This window comes from Carettochelys insculpta, chromosome 9 (assembly GCF_033958435.1).
Source record: "Carettochelys insculpta isolate YL-2023 chromosome 9, ASM3395843v1, whole genome shotgun sequence".
Lineage (NCBI taxonomy): Eukaryota > Metazoa > Chordata > Testudines > Carettochelyidae > Carettochelys > Carettochelys insculpta.
In genome coordinates, this window is record NC_134145.1 from 62,922,316 (window position 1) to 62,942,389 (window position 20,074).

At 42.4% G+C, this 20,074-nt stretch overlaps 1 protein-coding gene and 1 long non-coding RNA gene across 10 annotated transcripts; one reads left to right on the forward strand and one right to left on the reverse strand.

Annotated features, from left to right (window-relative positions):
- Positions 1-226: 226 nt before the first annotated feature.
- LOC142017732 (uncharacterized) lies at positions 227-5,686 on the reverse strand. 3 transcript variants are annotated; one of them, XR_012646578.1, is made up of 4 exons: positions 5,503-5,686; positions 2,622-2,822; positions 1,767-1,935; positions 227-341 (listed from the first exon to the last, which is right to left on the reverse strand). It is a non-coding gene; the product is annotated as an uncharacterized LOC142017732 (long non-coding RNA). The 3 variants fall into 3 exon arrangements; XR_012646577.1 differs by lacking the exon at positions 1,767-1,935 and having other exon boundaries at positions 241-341; XR_012646579.1 differs by lacking the exon at positions 1,767-1,935 and having other exon boundaries at positions 241-341; positions 5,467-5,686.
- Positions 5,008-16,546, forward strand: GORAB (golgin, RAB6 interacting). 7 transcript variants are annotated; one of them, XM_075002908.1, is made up of 7 exons: positions 5,008-5,136; positions 7,346-7,694; positions 11,405-11,506; positions 12,026-12,166; positions 12,756-12,832; positions 13,950-13,990; positions 14,796-14,939. In XM_075002908.1, exons 1-7 carry the CDS (start codon positions 5,073-5,075, stop codon positions 14,805-14,807), a joined length of 786 nt encoding a protein of 261 aa, XP_074859009.1. In that variant the 5' UTR covers positions 5,008-5,072; the 3' UTR covers positions 14,808-14,939. The 7 variants fall into 7 exon arrangements, with proteins under 7 accessions (XP_074859009.1, XP_074859010.1, XP_074859006.1 ...); XM_075002909.1 differs by having other exon boundaries at positions 12,756-12,848; positions 14,796-14,930; XM_075002905.1 differs by lacking the exon at positions 13,950-13,990 and having other exon boundaries at positions 12,756-12,848; positions 14,796-16,546.
- The last annotated feature ends 3,528 nt before the right edge of the window (positions 16,547-20,074 follow it).

Sequence of the window (20,074 nt, forward strand, 5' to 3'; positions counted from 1 at the left end):
ATAGAAACAGTGGACCCCCTTCTGTGCGGGAAGGGTGCAAGCATGGGGGGGGCACTCCAGAAGGGGACCCAATAAGCCTTAAGATAAAATACCTAGCTTCTGTGTGATTACAAAATAGGGTGTTTCCAAGATAATTTTTAGATGCTAGTACTTCAGACAAACTGATTTTTGATTGCACCAAGAAGTTCTTAAAGCAGACAACACCATACAGAATGAGCTCTTTTTTATTTGGTTGTTGATCTCCACTAGCAAGTTCTGAGTCTCCAGCATTGAAAGCCAGGCCACAGAATAATGTGCTTTATATCTTTTCATTCTTCTTGCCCCCAGAAGTGTAGGCTACTCTGCATTAAGAACAAGATTTAGATTTAGATTAGAAAAGTTACATTATTCTGATTTACCTAAATACAGTGAGGTTTAGATCGAGAGAGACATGGCTCTTTCTTAGCCATGCCTGTCATGAAAATGTGCTGTTTAATTTCACAAAGAAAATTGATTTAAAACTGTAAGAAAACACCTGCATTTGATACAGTAGTTGAAGAAGGGTATTAATTGTGAACTCAGCTAGTCTACCATCAAGCACAATGGGAGAATTAGCCATGCACTGATTTCGTCTTTATTTGGTTGGTGAGTGGAGTGATCTGTTTTGGGGTACAGGTTGAATCTCTTTAATCTGGTGCCCTGGGAACCTGACCACTGCCAAACAAGAGAATTTGCTGGACCTTGGGAGGTCAATATTGTCTAGCACATGACCAACACTTCCACTGCTTACTCGGTTCTTAGAAAACATTTGGGGTAAATTACAGCTAAATAACAGCACAGACCACTGCCAGCCAGGACCGGTGGCTGTGAACAAACTTAATGGGACCACGGTATACTTGCAATTTGGAAGAGTAATTGCAAGCTCATATGGGAATCAGTTCCCCTCCCTTCCATACATACTATCTTAGGGTTTTTTACTTATTTAATTCATTTTTTTCCAGAATAAAGAAACCATACAATGGAGCAAGGTAAGCTGTACCCAGCGTATTTATACTCGCTGCTAAGCTATTTCTGATCCTAATAGATGTTGTAAATTTTCACTGGTTTACTAAACTCAGGGCTTCGTCCTGCTAGGTGCTTTCCAGTAAACTCATGCCGGATCACAGACAGAATTCTCAGTGCTGCCCAAAGTCAAGGTTATGGGCCCTAGTTAAAGAAAGCACTTGCTTAACTTTAAGCATGTAGCAGAAGTAAGTACACACTTAAGACCCTTCTTGAATCAGGTCTGTAGGGTCTCATCCAGTGCCTGTTGCAGACATTGGAAAGGCAGCAAGTGGCTTCCTTGAGGTTTTGCTTGGGCACTTCTGGCAGAATGATATAAACCCTACAGAGTCACTGTAAAGTGCTGAGCAATTATTCTGAATGCATCCACAGCACTGAGCAGACTATGCCTAAGGACTCAAGAACTTGTAAGGACTCTGTAGGCACAGATTCCTGACAGATTCTTGAGTCCCTACGGATTCTGTTGCATGCGTCTTACTTTGCGCCTGCGAGTAGTCACATTGAAATGTATGAGACAATGTGTTTGAAGTTAAGTGGGCACATACATTTTTTGGAGACTTGGGGCCCAAAATTCCCTGTTGTCTTTTTTAAAACCTTCAATTCTTGCCAGTGCTGTGTAAGAAGCAATTTATCCCCATCCCAGTTTTTAGAATTTTCTTCCTTGTTGTGAGAGTGTGAATCTTTGTATTACTGAGCATAAAGTTATCAGGAGAAAGTTTCATTACCTGGATGTATTCCGTGCATGCAATAAGCACCTTTTTGTGAATATGTTATATTACAACTCAATTCATTTTTAGCTGGAGCACATACATTTATTCCCCCAGACAACAGGGTACACTCAGCCATAATAATTCTTCTCAGACCACCATAACACACCACCAAATTGTAGATACTCTGGAAGTATCAAGAAAAAATCCATGATTCTCTGTTATGAGAGTTTCAATTAAATGGGATTAGTTTGTAGTCAGATGATTACTTCTCCATACAACATGCCATTTGAGGTTATGAACTGTGCCTGACAATCCTCTGGACTTGTCAATATGGGGTTTAAACAATTATAACAACAAAAAGAAACAATATTTTTTCCCACTTAAGTAACCAAAACCTCCTGCCTGGATCACATCAATATTAAAAAAGCTTATGTTTATTGCATCCGCTGAGTGTGCAGAATTTCTGAAATGGTGGGTATTTTTTTAATGTTTCCAGTGCTGGGATCACAAAATGGAATTCCTCCAATTTACTATTAAAAGAAAAGGAGGCAAACATATCACCAACCCAGACGTAGCATGCTCTTACGTGGAAGGATGAATCTCCTGCAGAAAAGTTAATTTGGCTCCTTAAAAGGGGAGATAGGTATAAACTAACTTGTGCAAATTGTATTGTACTAGCAAAATTATTGCTGCATTGGAGTCCAAACTTATCATTTTAAATCAGCATTTCACAACTAGCCTGAAAAACTCATGAGAAGAGCTGTTCTAATGGCATTATAGTAATCTGCTGCTGCTAGTCCTGGACAGAATTGGGGAACACAAAATCATGCAAAAATTATATACAGTGGATATTGAAATAATGCATCTTACGTGGGTAGGAAGTTATAGCAGATCTTGTTTAACTCTTAAGTTTATCTCTAGAGTTGAGCAAAAGGTTGGGTTATTCTTTCCTTTATCGGAGCTGCTGGTTGATCTCTTTTGCCTATAAAGGTTGTAGGCAGTGAGTCCTTTTCTCTTATTGTTTTGTCCCAGTACAAACGACACGTTCCAGTGATGGTAATTGTGAAAGCACTATAAGACAGAAACAGCAAATCTACAGTGTTGGTTCATTTGCAAGCTGGAAAGGACTAATGGCCTCCAGTTTTATAAGTCTGGTGTTTGTAATTGTCCCATTAAATGACTTCACAAGATCATAATTATTGCTGGAGAGAGCTGGCCAAAAGAGAGTGGTAGTTAAACCATGGACTGATGTAAACTGTTAAGTTGGAGAGCTGTTTTGCCTAGCAATCTTCCAGTGAACAATTTAAAGGTCCTTACACTTTTTTATAAAACACATGGGAGCTGTATGACTGGCATCTCTGCTGCAATAAAGAGAATACGATGCTTCATTTTTGTTTGCAATATTAAAACTTAGAAGCAATTTGGAGATTCAAACTTCGGATCTGGATTTTGTACCTCCAACAGTTCAGGACTTGTAAATGTCTGGGAATTGGGTTTAGTCGATTATGGAGATACCTAAAGGGATTATGAAATTCATATTCATAAACAGGGCTGTGTTCTGGACCCACCTCAGTTGGAGAGCATTCACATTTTGAGTTTTGACTCTGCCCAAAATTTGGATTCAATACAGTTGCCATTCCATGCCAAAGCCTGAAACCAGAACTGTTTAGGGATGGTTTAGGGATGGCTCTACCCTTTTGAGACTGTATGGCCAACTCATTTAATTACTGCCAGAGAGTGGAAATGTAGGCCTTTCCTTCGCTCATTGAGGGTGACTAGTCTGTATGGGATGAGTTAGTCATGCAGAAGCTGTTAAAGTGTTTCCAAGATAAATCTTAGGATTATACACGGTCATCTAGTTAAGAGGTCGAGGCCTTGAACATGGCATAACTTCAGAGCCTAGTTAATCCTTTACAGATTGGAAAACCATGGAAGCGGGAGGGATGTGGTTATTGAAGATGATGTATTACTTAAGCTTCTAGCCTGTTCCCTTCTGCCTTTTCCATGGCTGGAGGTAAACTGGACTGTTTGGTCCAGTATGTGTAAATCAGCTACATGAAGTTTGGCTGGGTGGACAAAAGATCAGCACACCTCAGGGCTGTCTCTGCTGAGCTATATTATTGTCCTTTTGGATTTAGTTGTAAAAGATATACAAAAGATTTATTCCCGGTCAAAATTTTGGAATAGAACTCAGGCAAGGAGTGCGCCTCAGTAACGTAGGGTGAAATACGTTACAGCTGTGCCACTTGAGCATTTCAAGTGTAGACAACAAGAAGTCCTGTGGCACCTTATAGACTAACAGATACTTTGGAGCATCAGCTTTCGTGGGCAAAGACCCGTTTCATCAAATGCACAAAAGCAGTCCAGTAGCACTTTAAAGACTAGCCAAATAATTTATTAGGTGCGCTTTCACGGGACAGACCACTTGGTCTGAAGAAGTGGGTCTGTCCCACGAAAGCTCGCCTCATAAATTACTTTGTGAGTCTTTAAAGCGCTACAGGACGGCTTTTTTTTGTTTTGTTTTGATAGTACCTAGACTAGCACGGCTCCCTCCCTGTTACGATTCATCAAATGCATCTGCTTATGCTCCAAATCTCTGTTAGCCTACAAGGTGCCACAGGACTTCTTGTCGCTCTCGAAGATACGGACTAACAGGGCTGCCCCTCCGAGTCCAGCGTCGACAAGCTCTTACAAAAGCCACACACTTGTCTCGGGCTGTGGCCGGGAAGGCCACAGCCGGAGACAAGTGTGTGGCTGTTGTAAGAGCTTGTCCACACTTGACTCAGAGGGGCAGCCCTCTTCGTCTGCACCTTCGACAGCCACAAGAAACTGGGCAGGTGGAAACGATCCGCCCGCAAGGCAGAAGGGGGCTGAGTCACTGCCCCACTGGGGTGAGCGCTTGGGGGGTGAGAGGGCTCCAGTGGGGCAGTGCTCTGCGCTGCTCTCATTGGCTGCTGCCTGAGAGGGGCAGAGCCCAAAGGCGGGAGATGCCAGGCGGGCGCCGGCCCAGCACGTGTGGCCTGAGGCTTAGCCCTGAGAGCGAAGGAGGACGAGCGGCAGCAGCGTGGGCGAATCAGAGGCCCCGCCCCGCTTGAGGTCCCGCCCCCTCAGAGCTCGTTCTCTGGGCCCTGGCGGCTCCGCCCCCGTCTCCATGGTAACGAACTAAAGGACCCCACCCCTCCCCTCGCTATTAGGCTGCCCGCAGCGCTGCCTGCTCTCGGTGAGTGATAGGCTGCGGGGAAGCGGCCGGCGGAGCCCGGGGCAGCCCCGGACGCGGGGTCCTGCCGAGGCCTGGACGTGGCGGCGGCGAGATGTGGCGCCATGGCGGGGGGCTGGGCCGGCTTCTCCGAGCAGGAGCTGCGGAGGCTGCGGGGCCCGCGCGCAGGTAGGGACCGGGCGGGGACCGCGGGGGCCGCCCGCCAGCCCGGCCTCGGGGTAGGGGAGCGCCCCGAGCAGGGCTTGGCGGCGTCCGGCCTGGGTTCCGCCGGGCCCGGAGTAGGGGGGCGCCCTGGGCAGAGTCCCCGTCCCCGTCCCCCTCCCCCGCGGCGCCTCCCCGCTCCTCGGCCGCCCGGCGGGTCGGGCGCAGTGTGAGTCTCTCGGCCGGCGCGGGGGCTCGGGGCGGCTGACGGGCTGAGCCGCCCCAGCCTCGCTCGCCCTGCGCTGCCCCCAGCCCTGCCAGCGAAAGGGCACCGAGGCAGAGCTCAGCCCAGGGCACCTGGCTTCAGGCCTTTCCTGCCTCCGCTCCTCCGACCTGCTGATCAGCTCCTCGGTCTGACGGGCTTCTCGGTGTCCTTCCAGGGAGCTAGGCGAGCGCTTCTGTGCGCCCGCCCAGCTGGTGGGGCGGGGTGGATCGCAAATAGGGGGCTGCGTAGAAAGTCCGGGGGGCAGAGTCGCTTTCGTGACCTGCTCGGTCTAGTAATGAGGCTGCCAGACTGCGTGCTTGTCCCGTGGGTTGTGACTAGCTTGGGACGGAGACAACCTTAGAGGGCGTCGTTCGCTTTGCAGCATCTGCCTTAAACCTCAGACCTTCTTGGAGCATTGAATGTGGAGTTGCGGGAAGAGTTATTTTAACAGGCTGGGTGGGGAGGGGGGCCCTTGAGGGCTGCTGTCCACCCCAAAATTTACCTTAGCATCCTCCCTCAAGTTACCCCTTCTAGTGCAATGGCTAAAGGTTATAGAGAGAGAAAGCTGGCATGATCTGGCATTGCTACCTTTTTCAGTTCTGCATGGCTGTTGGCAGCAGTGCTGGGTGCCTAACCAGCAGCTGGTGTTCTGTATCCACCCATTGCTGAAGGCGGCACCTGTCTGCAGCAGTGCCACAGAAATAAAGGTGTTGGTGATACCTACATGTTTGTTAATATCACCGTTCTCCACCTTCCAGCTGCTAGTGCAGACTTGCCAGCTAAATTTGCTGTGAAAGTTGATGTTAACAAACATACAGCTATCTCTTCTTTACAGTAGACTTGTCACCCTTCTGACACTGTTGCTGGTGGTAGTGCTGCTTTCAGAGTTGTCTAGCTCTGAAGGCATAACCATCACCCGCAGCAGCACGCACTTAAGGGGGACTTAAGCAAACAAGCAGTGTTAAAATGTTTTGCTGCTGTAATAGGAACAAGTATCAAAGGGGTAGCCTGTATCTGCAAAAACAAAGAGAAGTCTTTTGGCACCTTTATAGACTAACAGTTAATTTGGAGCATAAGCTTTTGGGAGCCTGGATCAGCATCCAGGTAGAACACCTGGACAACTCAAAACTGTCGTAAATTCTCCATCACTTGAAATCTTTCAGTCAAGCTTTTCAGAAGGCGTGCATTGGATCGACCAAAGCTGTTGGGCTTGGAGCAGGTGGTCAGACTAGATCAGTCAAAAACAACAAGAAGTTCTGTGGCACTTTATAGACCAAGGGATATTTTGAAGCATAAGCTTTTGTGGGCAAAGACCTGTTTCATTAGATGCGTGAGTGGGGGTTCCAGAGGAGGGTCTAGTGAGACTCCCTCCTTTTCATGAGCCTCTGTATTTAGACCCTCCTCTGGAACCCCCCACTCGTGCATCTGATTGAAGCAGCTCTTTTCCCCTGAAAGCTTATACTCCAAAATATCCCTAAGTCGATAAAGTGCCACAGGACTTCTTGTTTTTGAAGATATAGGTGAACTCAGCTACCTCTCTGAGGCTAGATCAGTGGTTCTTGAACTTCTGGTATTGCTGAGTCCTTAGCCTCTTGAGTATAGCCTCTCCACCCCAAAAAATGGAAAAGCATTTTTTATATTTGAAATTATTTTGAAAGCTAAATGTTAACCATGTTGTTTAAAATTATTTTAACTCTTCCTCAGTGCTTTTAAATTAAGACTAAAACCCATATTCACCAAATTAGTATTATAAGCAGAAAAGTTACCGTTTGGAATAGGTACTGTTTAATACTGGGGAGGAAGGACACAAAGCAGCTTGGTCGATAGCATTTTTCGTAGCAGACTTATCCCCACTCACATGACTTTCTGACTCATGCTGGTAATATGGTCAAATTTTGAGTGTATAAGAAATAAATGGTCAAGATTCTATCTCTGCTAGAAGGCTTCTGTTTTTATTTTTGCTATAAATAGATCTATCTGCATCTTCTGATCAGCAGCGCAAATCATTCTCTGCAAATAAGAGCCGGCAGCAGTCGCAGCGAGAAAAAGCTCTTCAGCAACAATGTCAGAAACTGGTACTGCAGGATGGAGCTGCCGCTGTAACTTCAAAACAGCTGTTTTCTGTGCCAGAACACAAGCCCTGTCTTTCACGGCAGTCTCTGCCACAACCTCCTCCATCCTCAATCAAGGATCAAAGGCAACATGACACCAGAGGTCAAGAGAATGTACAGAGACTTGAAAATCCTTGTAATGACAATGAAAAAGCCCAGAACCTCTCTGTAAAGATGGATTTCACAATGGAGAACAAGAGAGTGGAATTGTTAGTAAGTCTGTACAATCAGGGGATTGGTTTTATTGCTTACCAGTTCATCATTTTACTGTATAATAGACTGAAGTTTAATATTAAAACTGTACTGTATTTTAGAATGAGAAGTCGTCATCTTTGCTTCTTTCCTGCTGATCCTTTATTTGTCACCCTTTGGTTATTTCTCATGTAGACGTGAAGCCTGCAACCTAATTTGTGCAGATGAGTCCCACTGTCTTCAACAGACTCCATGCAGGCAAGATTGCAGGACTGGGGGCCTATAATGTAAAGTGTCCAGGTTATGGAACTGTTTTTTCAGTTTTTTTCCTAATTATTTTTGAAGGGTCTAGTGCATCTCTCTACACTGCAAAAATAAACCAAACTCAGTGATGCTCCCTTGGAAATGCATCTTTATGGATCTGTGTAATTTTTGCCCCTTTCAAAAATGTTCTGGTTCTCAGCTTTCTGTGGGTCCTCTTTTGATTTGGCGTGGAAGAGCTTTTCAGTTGTTTAGTCTCCCCCATTGGTTAATTCACGGCCAGCGAACACGGTTTCAGATTTGCTAGATTGCCTCTTGTTGGGGGTTTTCAGTCATTTTGAGTTAACACGTTTGGAACAAAACCCACCACTTTTTACATCAAGAAAAGGCTGTGAAGTTGACTAGTTAGACATTGGTGTCTCTCTGCCTGCTGAATTAGGCTGCTTCTACACATACTGCCTCCCATTGGAGGTGGCATGGTAATGAGGCAATTTGAAGCAGGCTAATGAGACTCTAACATGTATATTCAGTGCCTCATTAGCATAATGGTGGCTGTCTGAGTGCAGACTTTGAATTGCAGATTGACAGTGTAGATGGGGGCAGCTTCAAAATAAGCGCTCCACTTTGACGTTCCCTGGCTCTTGTCTAGCTTTGTGGGAGTAAGGGAATGTCAAAGCAGGGTACTTATTTTGCAGCTGCCCCCATCTATACTGTCAATATGGAATTCACAGGTTGAACTTGGAAATTCACGCAGCTGCGATTATGCTAATGAGGCACTGAATATGTATGTTAGCGCCTCATTAGCCTGCTTCCAATTGCCTCATTACCTTGCCACCTCTGTGGCATGTGTAAAAGCAGCCTCTGTCTCTGCCTTTGTAATTACTCCTTATTGTGTGTGTTAGGGGACCTTGGAAGTGGGAGAAATATGTTTCCCTTGTTTTCTCTCTCCAAACTGCTGAATTACTTATTTTTCTAAAAGTTGGTCTTACACCTTTCCTGTTCATTTCATTATAGCATTGTCTCAAAATCCATTGCAAATGTCTGTTTCCTACCTCATTGCCCCAAATCTTCTGCTGTCTGCTCACTGTAACTAATACAGCTGATCAAATAATTTTTACTTGATGAATTTTACAATTTTTTTCAATGAACTAGGCTAGTATTTCTCTCTGTTGGCCCAATTTATAGAACTGGATGGATAACAAATATTTAACTGTGTATAAATTCCTGATATCAGAATACCTTTCATGATTTGCTCAGTCTAGTCATTAGACTGTCAGACTCTGTACTTGTCTTGGTGGTTGTCTCTATTTTGCCTTTGTTTGTCTGTAGTTACTTTAGGATACCTGGAATAAGATGATCTTGGGCTCCAAAGTCATTCTAGTTAATGCTAAAAAGGTAGTGGAAAAGAGATAAAGTATCACTTTTTAGGCTTTGAGCTATCAGATTACCAATAGGTGCCTGCAGTGGGGTGTTTCGGCATACTTGATCAAACACTTGTCCCATTTAGTTTTCTATCCCATGTTCTTATAAGCAGCTGTGTGCAATTTCAGTTAGGAAGGTCTCCTTTCTACCTTGGTACAGCACTGCATAAATGGCTAGATGCCTTACATATTTTTATTTTTCTGGATATCTGGCATAGTCTGCATTAAGGTGACTTCAATGTTTGCGTTTTTAGGGTTTTTTTTCCTACTTGCCTCCATATGTTCTGTTTTGTTTTCCACCAAAGTCCCAGTACCCAGTGGACTGTTCATTTGTTCCCTCTCTGAAAAAAGCCTTCATTTTTAAAAAGTATGTATTTCAGCAAAGCCATGGACTGACGCGTAGTCTGCCGCTAACCCATTTGGTTGCAGTCCCGCAGTGACCAGGACAGCCCTAAGCACCATGTATATTCTGTTGAAACATTCCCACTTCAAAGAATACCACCGTGTTCTAACGTCTCAGTGGTTTGAAATAAATTCTTCTTTCTCTTTAGTAATCAAGTGACTTGTATTGTTTTATTCTGTGGCGGATTGATTTAAATGGTCACTTTAAATCACCAAATGGAAATTCTCAATTTAAATAATCAATTTTAATAATATTTCTGTGTATACTTCCTATATTTTCTCAAGAAAGGTGTATTCTTACTGGTTGATATATAACCATTAAAACATGCTGATTGACAACTGAATAGAATCTTTACACACTCGTTTGGGTACATGCCTAGGAGGGCTTACTATACCTGTGCCCATTTATTTAAGACAATTGTATAGCTTGATATTTTCACATTCTTATTAATTGCATATTTTTAGTATGTTTGAAAATGGTGAGTGATATGTTGTTTATTTGTTAGATAGTTCTTTGTTCATGTTTTATGTCAAGTTGCCTTGGCGGGTAACTGGGATTTAAACAAAAAACATCATATAAAATTTTTATTTTTATGAAACAAAACCGTCAGTGTTTTGGATATATAAATTTCTCTGATCAAAACATGTTTCACATTTACTAAGTTATAATAAGTTCAAGCTGTAAAGTATTAAATTCAGATTTAAACAGGTGTGGTTTTAAAAACCTTATTATAATTTAAATAAAATAAGACCATCCAATGTAAGTAAAGTTTTAAGTTTAAAAAAAATTAATTTCCATTTTCTTCCTTGGAAGAACAGGTATTTATGCTCTAAATTGTGCAGAGAGAGGCTTATTACTGAAATCCCTTGAAAGGTGCTGGATAAAACTTCCCTGCAACAACTAACATGCATGCAGCTTAAGTAGGCAAAAATGACATTCAGCCACATCTAAAGACTGTTGCATCCATCTAATCCAATTAGGCTGAATTTATATAATACCATAAAATATTTCCCTGCGCAAGATTTTAGAGACGGGATATGGGATATGAATGATTTATAGTGATAAACCACCTATTTGTGAACAATATATGCTGTCACTGTAGATGAAAACCATGGGGTTCTTATTTGGGAGAGAGCTAACCCCACATTCTTTGTTTATAAGAAACCTTATTTTGTTTGGTTTAATTTAGAGTCATGGTATCCAGCCAGTTCCGAAGCAGTAGCCACTATATTTGGTGTAGTGAACTAGCCACATTATTCTGAAAATGTACATAATGTTGTGAGAGAGATCTTCTGAACTTTTTTTATTCTCTGAAAAAGTTTTTAATTAAAATTTGTGAATGCAATGATTTTTGAGGTTTTTATTGTTCAAGCCAACTAGTCACACTCAACCCAGGCAAATAGTCACATGTTCAGTACTGTGGCTTTAGAGTAAACTTGTTGAGCATCTCTTGATACCGCTAATTCTCTTTCTAGTCAGTCTTCTTTCCCAGTTCCCATAGAACCAAGGTGCTGCTCTATCCTTGGGTTCTTGGCAATCCTTAATTGGTGCTCCAAGAACATAAATGCAAGGAGCATGAGTGCTGTTTTGGGTGGCGAGGAGCAGGATCCTTGTTTCATCCTGTTGCTTTGTCAATGCCCAGGCAGGAGAAATCTCGTTGGGAAGTCCTCCAGCAGGAGCAGCGGCTGATGGAAGAGAAGAATAAACGCAAGAAGGCACTGCTGGCCAAAGCCATCGCTGAAAGGTGATGAGGTCATTCTGTAGCCGTGCTTAGGTTAGAGGGATGCTCATTGTCTGCAGTCAGTTACTAAGTTTTAGCAAATCCAACTTGTCCCTCTTTCGCTTTGCACTAAAGGTTTTGGATTTTATGAGCGCAAATGAATAATGTTAAGTGATACGCACATTTTATTCCAAATTGCGCTCTTTTTATATGGGTTGCTTTTATGAAGATATAGCTTCTTCTGCAGACTAATAATTCCTATTACAACAATTTACAGAGTGAATCTGTTCTTGAACACAGCAGGGGTTGAGCATTTCATTTGGTGGTATACTGTGTGGTGATTAGAGCAGGGGACGGGGAGTTGGAATTTAGCCATCGCATAATTTTGTTTCACTGTTTATAGCAGGCACTTTAGATCCCGGTAGATATGGGAAGAAAGGCCAAAAGTCATAAATTATTAAATAGAAACTTTTGAGCAACCACCATATCTCTTGTGTAGGATGCGCCTAAAGTGAGAACTTGCATCTTTCTTTTTTTCCCCAGATCTAAAAGAACTCAGGCTGAAACAGTGAAACTAAAACGAATCCAAAAAGAACTACAGGCTCTTGATGATATGGTGTCTGCTGACATTGGGATCTTAAGGAACCGAATTGATCAGGCCAGCGTGGACTATTCATACGCTCGGTAAGCAATTAATGGACAGAACACTCTCTTAAGAAAATGTCTGGAGAAAGTACAGTTTCCTTTCACTGAAGAAAAGCTGATGGGACTCATGTCATTTTAATCAAATGCATAAAAAGACATAAGGTTATATTCAGTAGGTTTCAATATCCAGTGGTTTGTCTTTAGGTCACAATGGCTTAAAGAGAAGCTTGCAGCTGAAATAATTTCCAGTTAGGAAGCTTATTCGCCACTTTCTCTTACCACCCCTCTTCCCCGCCCTTCATTGTACATATATGCTGAGCACTACTGTGTTACAGGGGATTTAGTTGTTGGCTTTTATCCCCGGGCGGGTGAGGGAGGGGGGTGATTTTTAAAAAAGAATCAGACACATGTAACATATTAAATCAACTTTGCCAGCAAACATCGTGAGCGCCCTAATTCAGGACAGCACTTAAGTTCTGTTGAAATCTGTGGGACTTGCATATATGCCGAAAGCTAAGTATTTACTTCAATGTTTTTTTGAATCTGGACCAAATGTAGGTCAAAGTCAGTCTTTCAGAGTTCTCAATGTCCCTTTAATCACTTGAGGTTTTTTGTTATTTTTACAAAGGAAATACAACTCTGACGATTCCCTTCTGCAGCGTCCTTCAACATGCAAAATTAATCGAAGTGCCTCATTAGCACAGGGTAAACCACAGCATGAGTATGTAAACATAAGCATGTTTACATAACCATTTAATTAAATAGAAATGTTTGGTTGTGGTTTTTATTTCACTATTTAGTGTGTTGAAGTTGTAGTTTTCCTTGTGACTTTTGCTATACATTGACCACAGGCCAACTAACATGATAATTTGCTTTTAAATTAGTACGAGTAGTAGCTAAGAACTGAGGATGGCTGTCAACTAACCATAATTTAAAATAGCAGCGACTAGCTGATGTTATGTAGTTCCACTGTTTTAGGATATTTTGGAAAAAATTAAACCTTTTCAGACTGACATCAGAGAAGACTTTTTAGTGTCATTGTGTTTGCAGGATATACTCAAATGGTTTCATAGTTTCTGAATGCTTTTAGACATTTTATGATTATATTACACTGATTCGAGTGCTGCATCTTAAATTCTCAGGAGTCAGAAAAAAGACATACAAAATGTTTACAGGAAACTTAGGTAACAAAGATGGAAAAAGGAAGGTGAGTAGGGAGAGAAGGCAAAGCTTTAAAATATGTCTAATGTTTGCTGTGTTTTATATAGTCAATTTTTTTATGGTTTGAAAAGTAAAGCTGCCATGGATTTCCAGTGTTGTAGAATGTGCCACCCACCATTAAAAGCTTTCATTTACCTAACAAGCAATGGCTTTCTGAGCAATTATTGATGCTTTGCCATATGTTTTAGGGCTAAGTGCCAAATTAGTTTAACCTGCCAAGAAGTGCAATATGTGTGGTTCTTACTGCATAGTTCAGACATGTGACTGTTATAAAATGGAATATTTGTGAATATTACAGTGCAAAAAAAATCTAAATGCAGGTTGGGGTTTTAATTGGACAAATGTTTCCAGAGTAACATAATTATGTTCCTTGCATGTATGCTTCATGTCTGAATCCTTCATTACCTTTTCTCTATGCCTCATGATATCATCTCTGTGACTCCCGTGAGTCCTGCAGTTATTTTTTACTGGAATATACTCTGAAAGAATTCCCATTTTATTTTGTTTTGGTTCCTCAAACAAAAGAACCACTGTGTCCTTCTGTTGCTTGGTAATGAGACACCTGAATCTGGCTTTACATAGCACCTCTCTGGTTTTACAGGCACCTTGGTAACATTGTTGGTGGATGCTGTCTGTGACAAGGTACAGTACAGGGTCACTGTGCCTCTCATACACAGGCTCCTTCCCCTGTCAGTTGGTCTGTGGTATGCTACTACTAGTTAAGTCCTTCCACTGTTATGTTGCTTCATGAAATATCTGTAATTGCTGCTTTTCATTAGAGTTTGTCATGTCAGAATATAGGAACTGGTAAGTGTCCATGCTGCTGCTGATTATTTCTATAGCAGAGGCTATTCAAAAGCTATAATCATTATATGGCGCCACTTCTGTTCCTGTCTGTGCTGCTAGTGACAGAAGTGTATGATTTTTTGAGTGACAGGAAAAGTACATTTTTAGAAAAGATTGAAGTGGCAATGTAATTGCTTCATTAACTACTTAGAATTTCTGTCTCTTTGGATTGTTGATCTCTTCAGCTAACCATAAAATGAACATAGATCACTTTTGGTATCTCCTAAATAATTGTAATTTTCTCCTGAAAGACATAGAGCAGGTCCTAGTGATGGCTTCTTTTAGCATACTGGAGAGATATCTTATAGAAATGTCAAACTTGTTTGCCACCTGTGCATTTCAGATGAGAGAATTTAGTTCTAGAGTGCAGCAGCAGTGGAAGCTAATGGAGTAGCCTTTCCTCTGGTGGCACATTCTTCTTTGCATCCCTTTCTTTATAATTATTAAGTAATATGGCTGTGTGCTATTGAATACCTGGCATGGTCTAGTCCAGAGGAGAATGCCTTTCAATGACTGATAAAGTATTCAGCCAGGTGTGTAATTGGTGAGGCACTTTGGGATTCTTCAGGATGAATAACACTAAAAAATTTTGTTCTCGCAGAAAGCGATATGATAAGGCTGAGTCAGAATATGTCGCAGCAAAGTTAGATCTGCAGCAGAAGACTGAGATTAAGGAACGTCTCACAGAGCATCTGTGTACTATCATACAACAGAATGAACTCCGTAAAGCCAAGAAGTTGGAAGAGTTGATGAAACAGCTGGAAGTGGAGGCAGATGAAGAAAATCTGGAACTGGAAATTGAGGTGGAAAAGATGCTGCAGCAGCAGGAGGCAGAAGCAGGGAGACAGGCTGCTCAGTCTCCGAATCTGTCCCCAAATGCTGGGGAAAACTCTGCTCCATGTGCTACAGCAAAAGAGGAACCTGGTGCTGCTTCTGAACAGTTAGTGGAGCATCTTGGAAATTCCTGTAGCGAATCACTTTCAAATATAAGTAGCCCACATCAATCAGTAAACACTGCTTGGGGGGAAGTCCCAGCTCACTCTGATACACAACTCTTGTATGCAGATAAAGTATCCTCTGATGACTGATGTGCTTGATTTACTGCATACTGTAAGATATCCTGAAACTTCTGCAGTGTCAGTAATACCTTCCTCATCTGTTACCTCTATTTTAAATTAAATTTAAAATCATCATTTTGATGGCCTGTCAAAGTCTTTCACTCTGGGTCACCTATCTGTCCTGTTTTGTGTTTTTAGCTCCATTCATCCCAGTACTTGCTCACTATTTATGGCGCATTGTGCGACAGGGGCTCGCTGGGAGAGAGTGCTAAGAAGAGGGCAGCAGTGTTTGTCCAAAGACTGGGCTTGTGTGTGAGTGAAGATTCCAGGCTAACAATTGCAAATATCAAACCAAGAAAGGGAGACACTTTGTTTTTCTTGAGCAGGTGTCATAAAGATAGACTTTATTACTGATATGTAATATTCTTTTTCTCGTGCACAGTGATCGGACATTTCCGGGCTTTCCACAAATTTCTTTTAATCCCATAAAACCTGGCTAGGTTTCAGACGCCCTGGGATGCAGTAATGTAAATGTGCATGCTGCTGTAAGGGTCAGGTTTGGCTGTAATACTTCCTATTTATAGCTAATTTTTTTTATAAATTACTGTAAGTCTCTATCTGGTCTCTTACCTCTGTTTTGTACAGCTACAGCCTGAAATGTCTTACAAAAGTATCAACTTAATGTACTGTAGGAAGGAGGTGATTGTGGAAAGAAACCCTACACTAGAGATGGGCTAGTATTGAGGAAATGCTGTCACAAATATCTGTCTCATTTTAAGTAATATCCTATCTGCCTTAAATCCTGGAAATCAAACTAGTGTTGATAATACAATGAATAACCCCAAAAGTAAATGGGAACTAAGCCCTTCTGTACATTATGTAATGTTCAAGAAATTAAGGTTAATGTACTTCCTAAGAGTGGGTATGTATAACCGCACTAGAACCTGTTAATATGTCCAATTATTGGTTTCATAGGGATTTTAGAAAATCATTCCAGATGGGGAAAGACAAGGGAGTACAATGCTGGTTTTGTGATGACCTCTTGACTGAGGCGTTTTGTAGAGGGCCTCTGGTGCAACCATGAACCAGATCAATTTTCATATATTCTCTGCTACACAGTCTGCTGCTTTCTTTAACTATGGAAATGAACTGTTTCTCTAATCCTGAATGTTTGTGTATCACTGTTTGTCTCTGGAGTGATCCTTCCAAACATGATGGTGAGGGACCAATTATCTATTCATTGAAAACATGACACTTCTCAATTTTTATTCTAAAAATAAATGAATGCATCTTCTATCTGGCTAGTTGACTTTCGGTTACAGCCTTTGGTGTTTAATATACATTGTGGTTAGATGTTGATAGAGGTTTGGCTGCATGTGTGTGTTTCCTTTGTGTGCTGCCCCAGCCCAACACAGACAGCTGGCGCGGCGGACCTTGAGCCAGTTGCCCAACTACCGCAAGATCTGTTAAGGAACCGAGGCGCCCAGCCAAGTTTATTGTCGACAAAGAATGATTCTAGTATCACGCAGGCTCTACCTGACCATTAATACATGTATTGCTATAACAAAGGACTATCTTAGAGACTGAAGGACTTTGTTTAGCCTAGGGAGGAGAGGAAATACACTCCCTTTGAGATCCATCTTTGTACCCCACTACAGGCAAGTTTAGTATTGCCCCTTTGACATATTACTGTAACTCCTGCCCCGATAGGGTTATTTATCACCCATCACCATGTACATGTTAGTTTAATTAAAATATTACTACTTCCTGTTATCCTGACCTTATCTTCTATGAGGAGTCGGTGCATTCCCTTTGTGCTTGAGGAACATTTTTGTATCCTCTCTTTACACTGAGATGTGTTTCACAGATATTCTGTGACTAGCCCTAGAATTTAATAATTAATATTGCACCTCTTCTTGCCAGATTTTGTGAACAGCTTTTGCTCCTACCAGGCCTCTGATACAAGGGTTTGTAATTCAGGCTCTCTTCCTCCAACACTCATGCTCAAGAGATGGGGCAAGCAAAGGTTCTGAATAATCATGTGGCAGTCTTGACCAATGCACTCTTTGAAGGCTTCCTCTGTGTGCAACCAGCATCCCAAAAGTAGCTTTTCCCAACCAGTGTAAAATAGCATTGGTGAGCTGTGTCCCATAACATGGAAGTTCAGCAAACTGCAGTCTAGAGGAGCACTAGGAAATACCATTGCAATGACTGCTGCAAGGATCTTCTGGGGAAAACCAGCTCAAGAGAGGTCCTCCCATACATTCCACAATTATGCTTGTCTGATGGATGGCTTAGAAAACAGCAGACTAGAAAATTCAAAATTTTCCAGTATATTCTTGTGTATGAGGTACTGCATGGCTACACAGTCCTATGGGAAACCTGTTACTGTCCCGGACAGAGCATAGAGATTCACCTGTGTTTTACAGAAGTAAGTTTTGCTTTCACTCATGCTGCAGTTAGATTGGCTTGTGAATGGGGCTAATGGTGACACTGACAAAAATGAATCAAGAATGATAACAGCCACTTTCAGAACTAAAAAGACAACCAAGATGACCATCATCCAGTGCTGGGCACCACCAAACGATCACAGTGAAGAAGCAAAAGACGACTTCTACATTAAACTGCAAGATGTGTTTGACAAGCTACATAACAGAAAAGTGAACATCGTGATGGGAAACTTCAATGCCAAATTGGAGCAGACGACACCAGCTATGACGAGGTGATGGGCACCCATGGATTGGGAGAGATGTCTGCAAACCTGGCTCTATTTTCATTTATCTGTACCTTCAACAACCTTGTCATCAGAGTCAGTGTGTTCTCTCACAAAAGAATTCACAAAGCAGCATGGGTTTCTCCAGATCACTTTGCAGAGAACCAGATCAACCACCTTTGTATATCAAAAAAATTCAGATGACCACTGCATGATGTTCGAGTGAAAAGAGGCGGTGATGAAGCATCAGATCACCATATATTGGTTTGCAGACTGAAACTGAAGAATAACATGCGAGAAATAGCAACCAGAAGACGCATACATCATCAGCCTCTGGAAAGATACGGTGATGCAGGAACAGTATGAACTTACATTGTCCAACAAGTTTCAGGTTCTACAAGATCTGAAAGATGAAGAGACAGGTCTACATGCTTTGGTGACAAAAAATGAGAGACAGTAACAGCAACCTGCCAAGAAGTAGTTGGACCATAAAGACCTCAACAAAAGGAATGGATCTCAGCAGAAACAATGTATAAGATTCAAGGAAGAGGCTGTTAACACCAGCCACACCAGAGCAGCAAGGGCAGCAGCACAGGAAGAATATACAAAAGTCCAACAGGAGGCGAAGATGCGTGTGAAAATGGACAAGCAGAATTTCATAGAGAATCTCTTGGAAGAAGCAGGAGGTGCAGTAGCAAGTGGAAATACAAAACAGCTGTACAGCACTGAAAAAGAAGCTTTCAGGATAATGCAGCAGACTTTAACGACGAAAGACAAAGAGGGCCAGGTGATAATAGGGACAGAGTAGCAACTGAACCGATGGGTAGAACATTTCAAAGAGCTTCTCAACAGACCAGCCTCAGAAAATCCACCAGACATCCAAGCAGCAGAAATACATCTTTAGATTTGTAGCAGACCAACTAGAGAGGAGAACAGGAAGGTTATCTTGAAAGCAAAAAATGGTAAAGCTGCAGGCCCAGATGACGTTCCTGCAGAAGCCCTCAAAGTGGACATCGATACCACAATAGAGATGCTGTTTCTCCTGTTTGAGAACATCTGGGAAGAAGAGCACATACTAAGAGTCTGGAAGGAAGGCTACCTCATCAAGATCCCAAAGAAGGGCAGCTTAAGCAACTGCAAGAACTGTAGAGGAATCACACTTCTGTCAGTGCCAGGAAAGATCTTCTATACAATCATCCTGGAAAGAATGAAAACCACAGTGGACCCAGAGCTGAGAGACCAGCAAACCTGGCTTTTGACAGAATTGAACAGATCACAGTATTGCTCCGATATGTTTCATAATCCATAGAATGGAATTCACTACTTTTACATCAACTGCATTGACTACGAGAGAACCTTTTGACAGCATGCAAAGAGAGAGCCTTTGCAGCTACTCCAGCGTTATGGCCTGCCAACCAAGTTAGCCGCAGTGAGGACTTTTATGAAGGAATGACCTGCAAAGCTTACCATGGGGGACAGTTCCCAAGGAGCTTCAAAGTGACGACTGGAGTCCAATAAGTCTCTTGTCACCATTCCTCTTTCTTCTGGTGGTAAACTGGGTCATGAAGGCGCCAACAGCAGGGAAAAGAAATGGGATCCAGTGGACACTGGACCCCCCCCCCCCGCCCCATCCCCCGAATGACCTGGACTTAGCCAATGATCTGGCACTTCTATTCCACAGCCACCAACAGATGAAAGAGAAGACATCTGACCTTTCCAACATCTTGGCTACAGTTGGCTTGGACATCTTCAAAGGAAAAACCTAAGATCTTGGAAAATCAGCATCAGTAGTATAGAGCCAGTCATACTTGGTGACAGGGCGCTGGAAGAAGCTGAGGCAGGCACCAATGCTAATGTGAGAGTGAGGATTGGGAAAAACAAGAACAGCTTTTCTTCTCATAAAATTCTGAGCAGATCAGAACTCAGACTAAGATCAGGGTATAAACTCCAGTCACAAAGAAAACCTTGGTAATTTCAGACTAGTTGCAGTTCAGGGATGTTCTCTCTTTTTTTCATCTCCAGCTTGGTGCAATAGAATCTACGTCAGAGGTCAGCAACCCCTGGCACGTGAGCCAAACTTCATCAGCACATGAAGTGGGAGCTCAACCC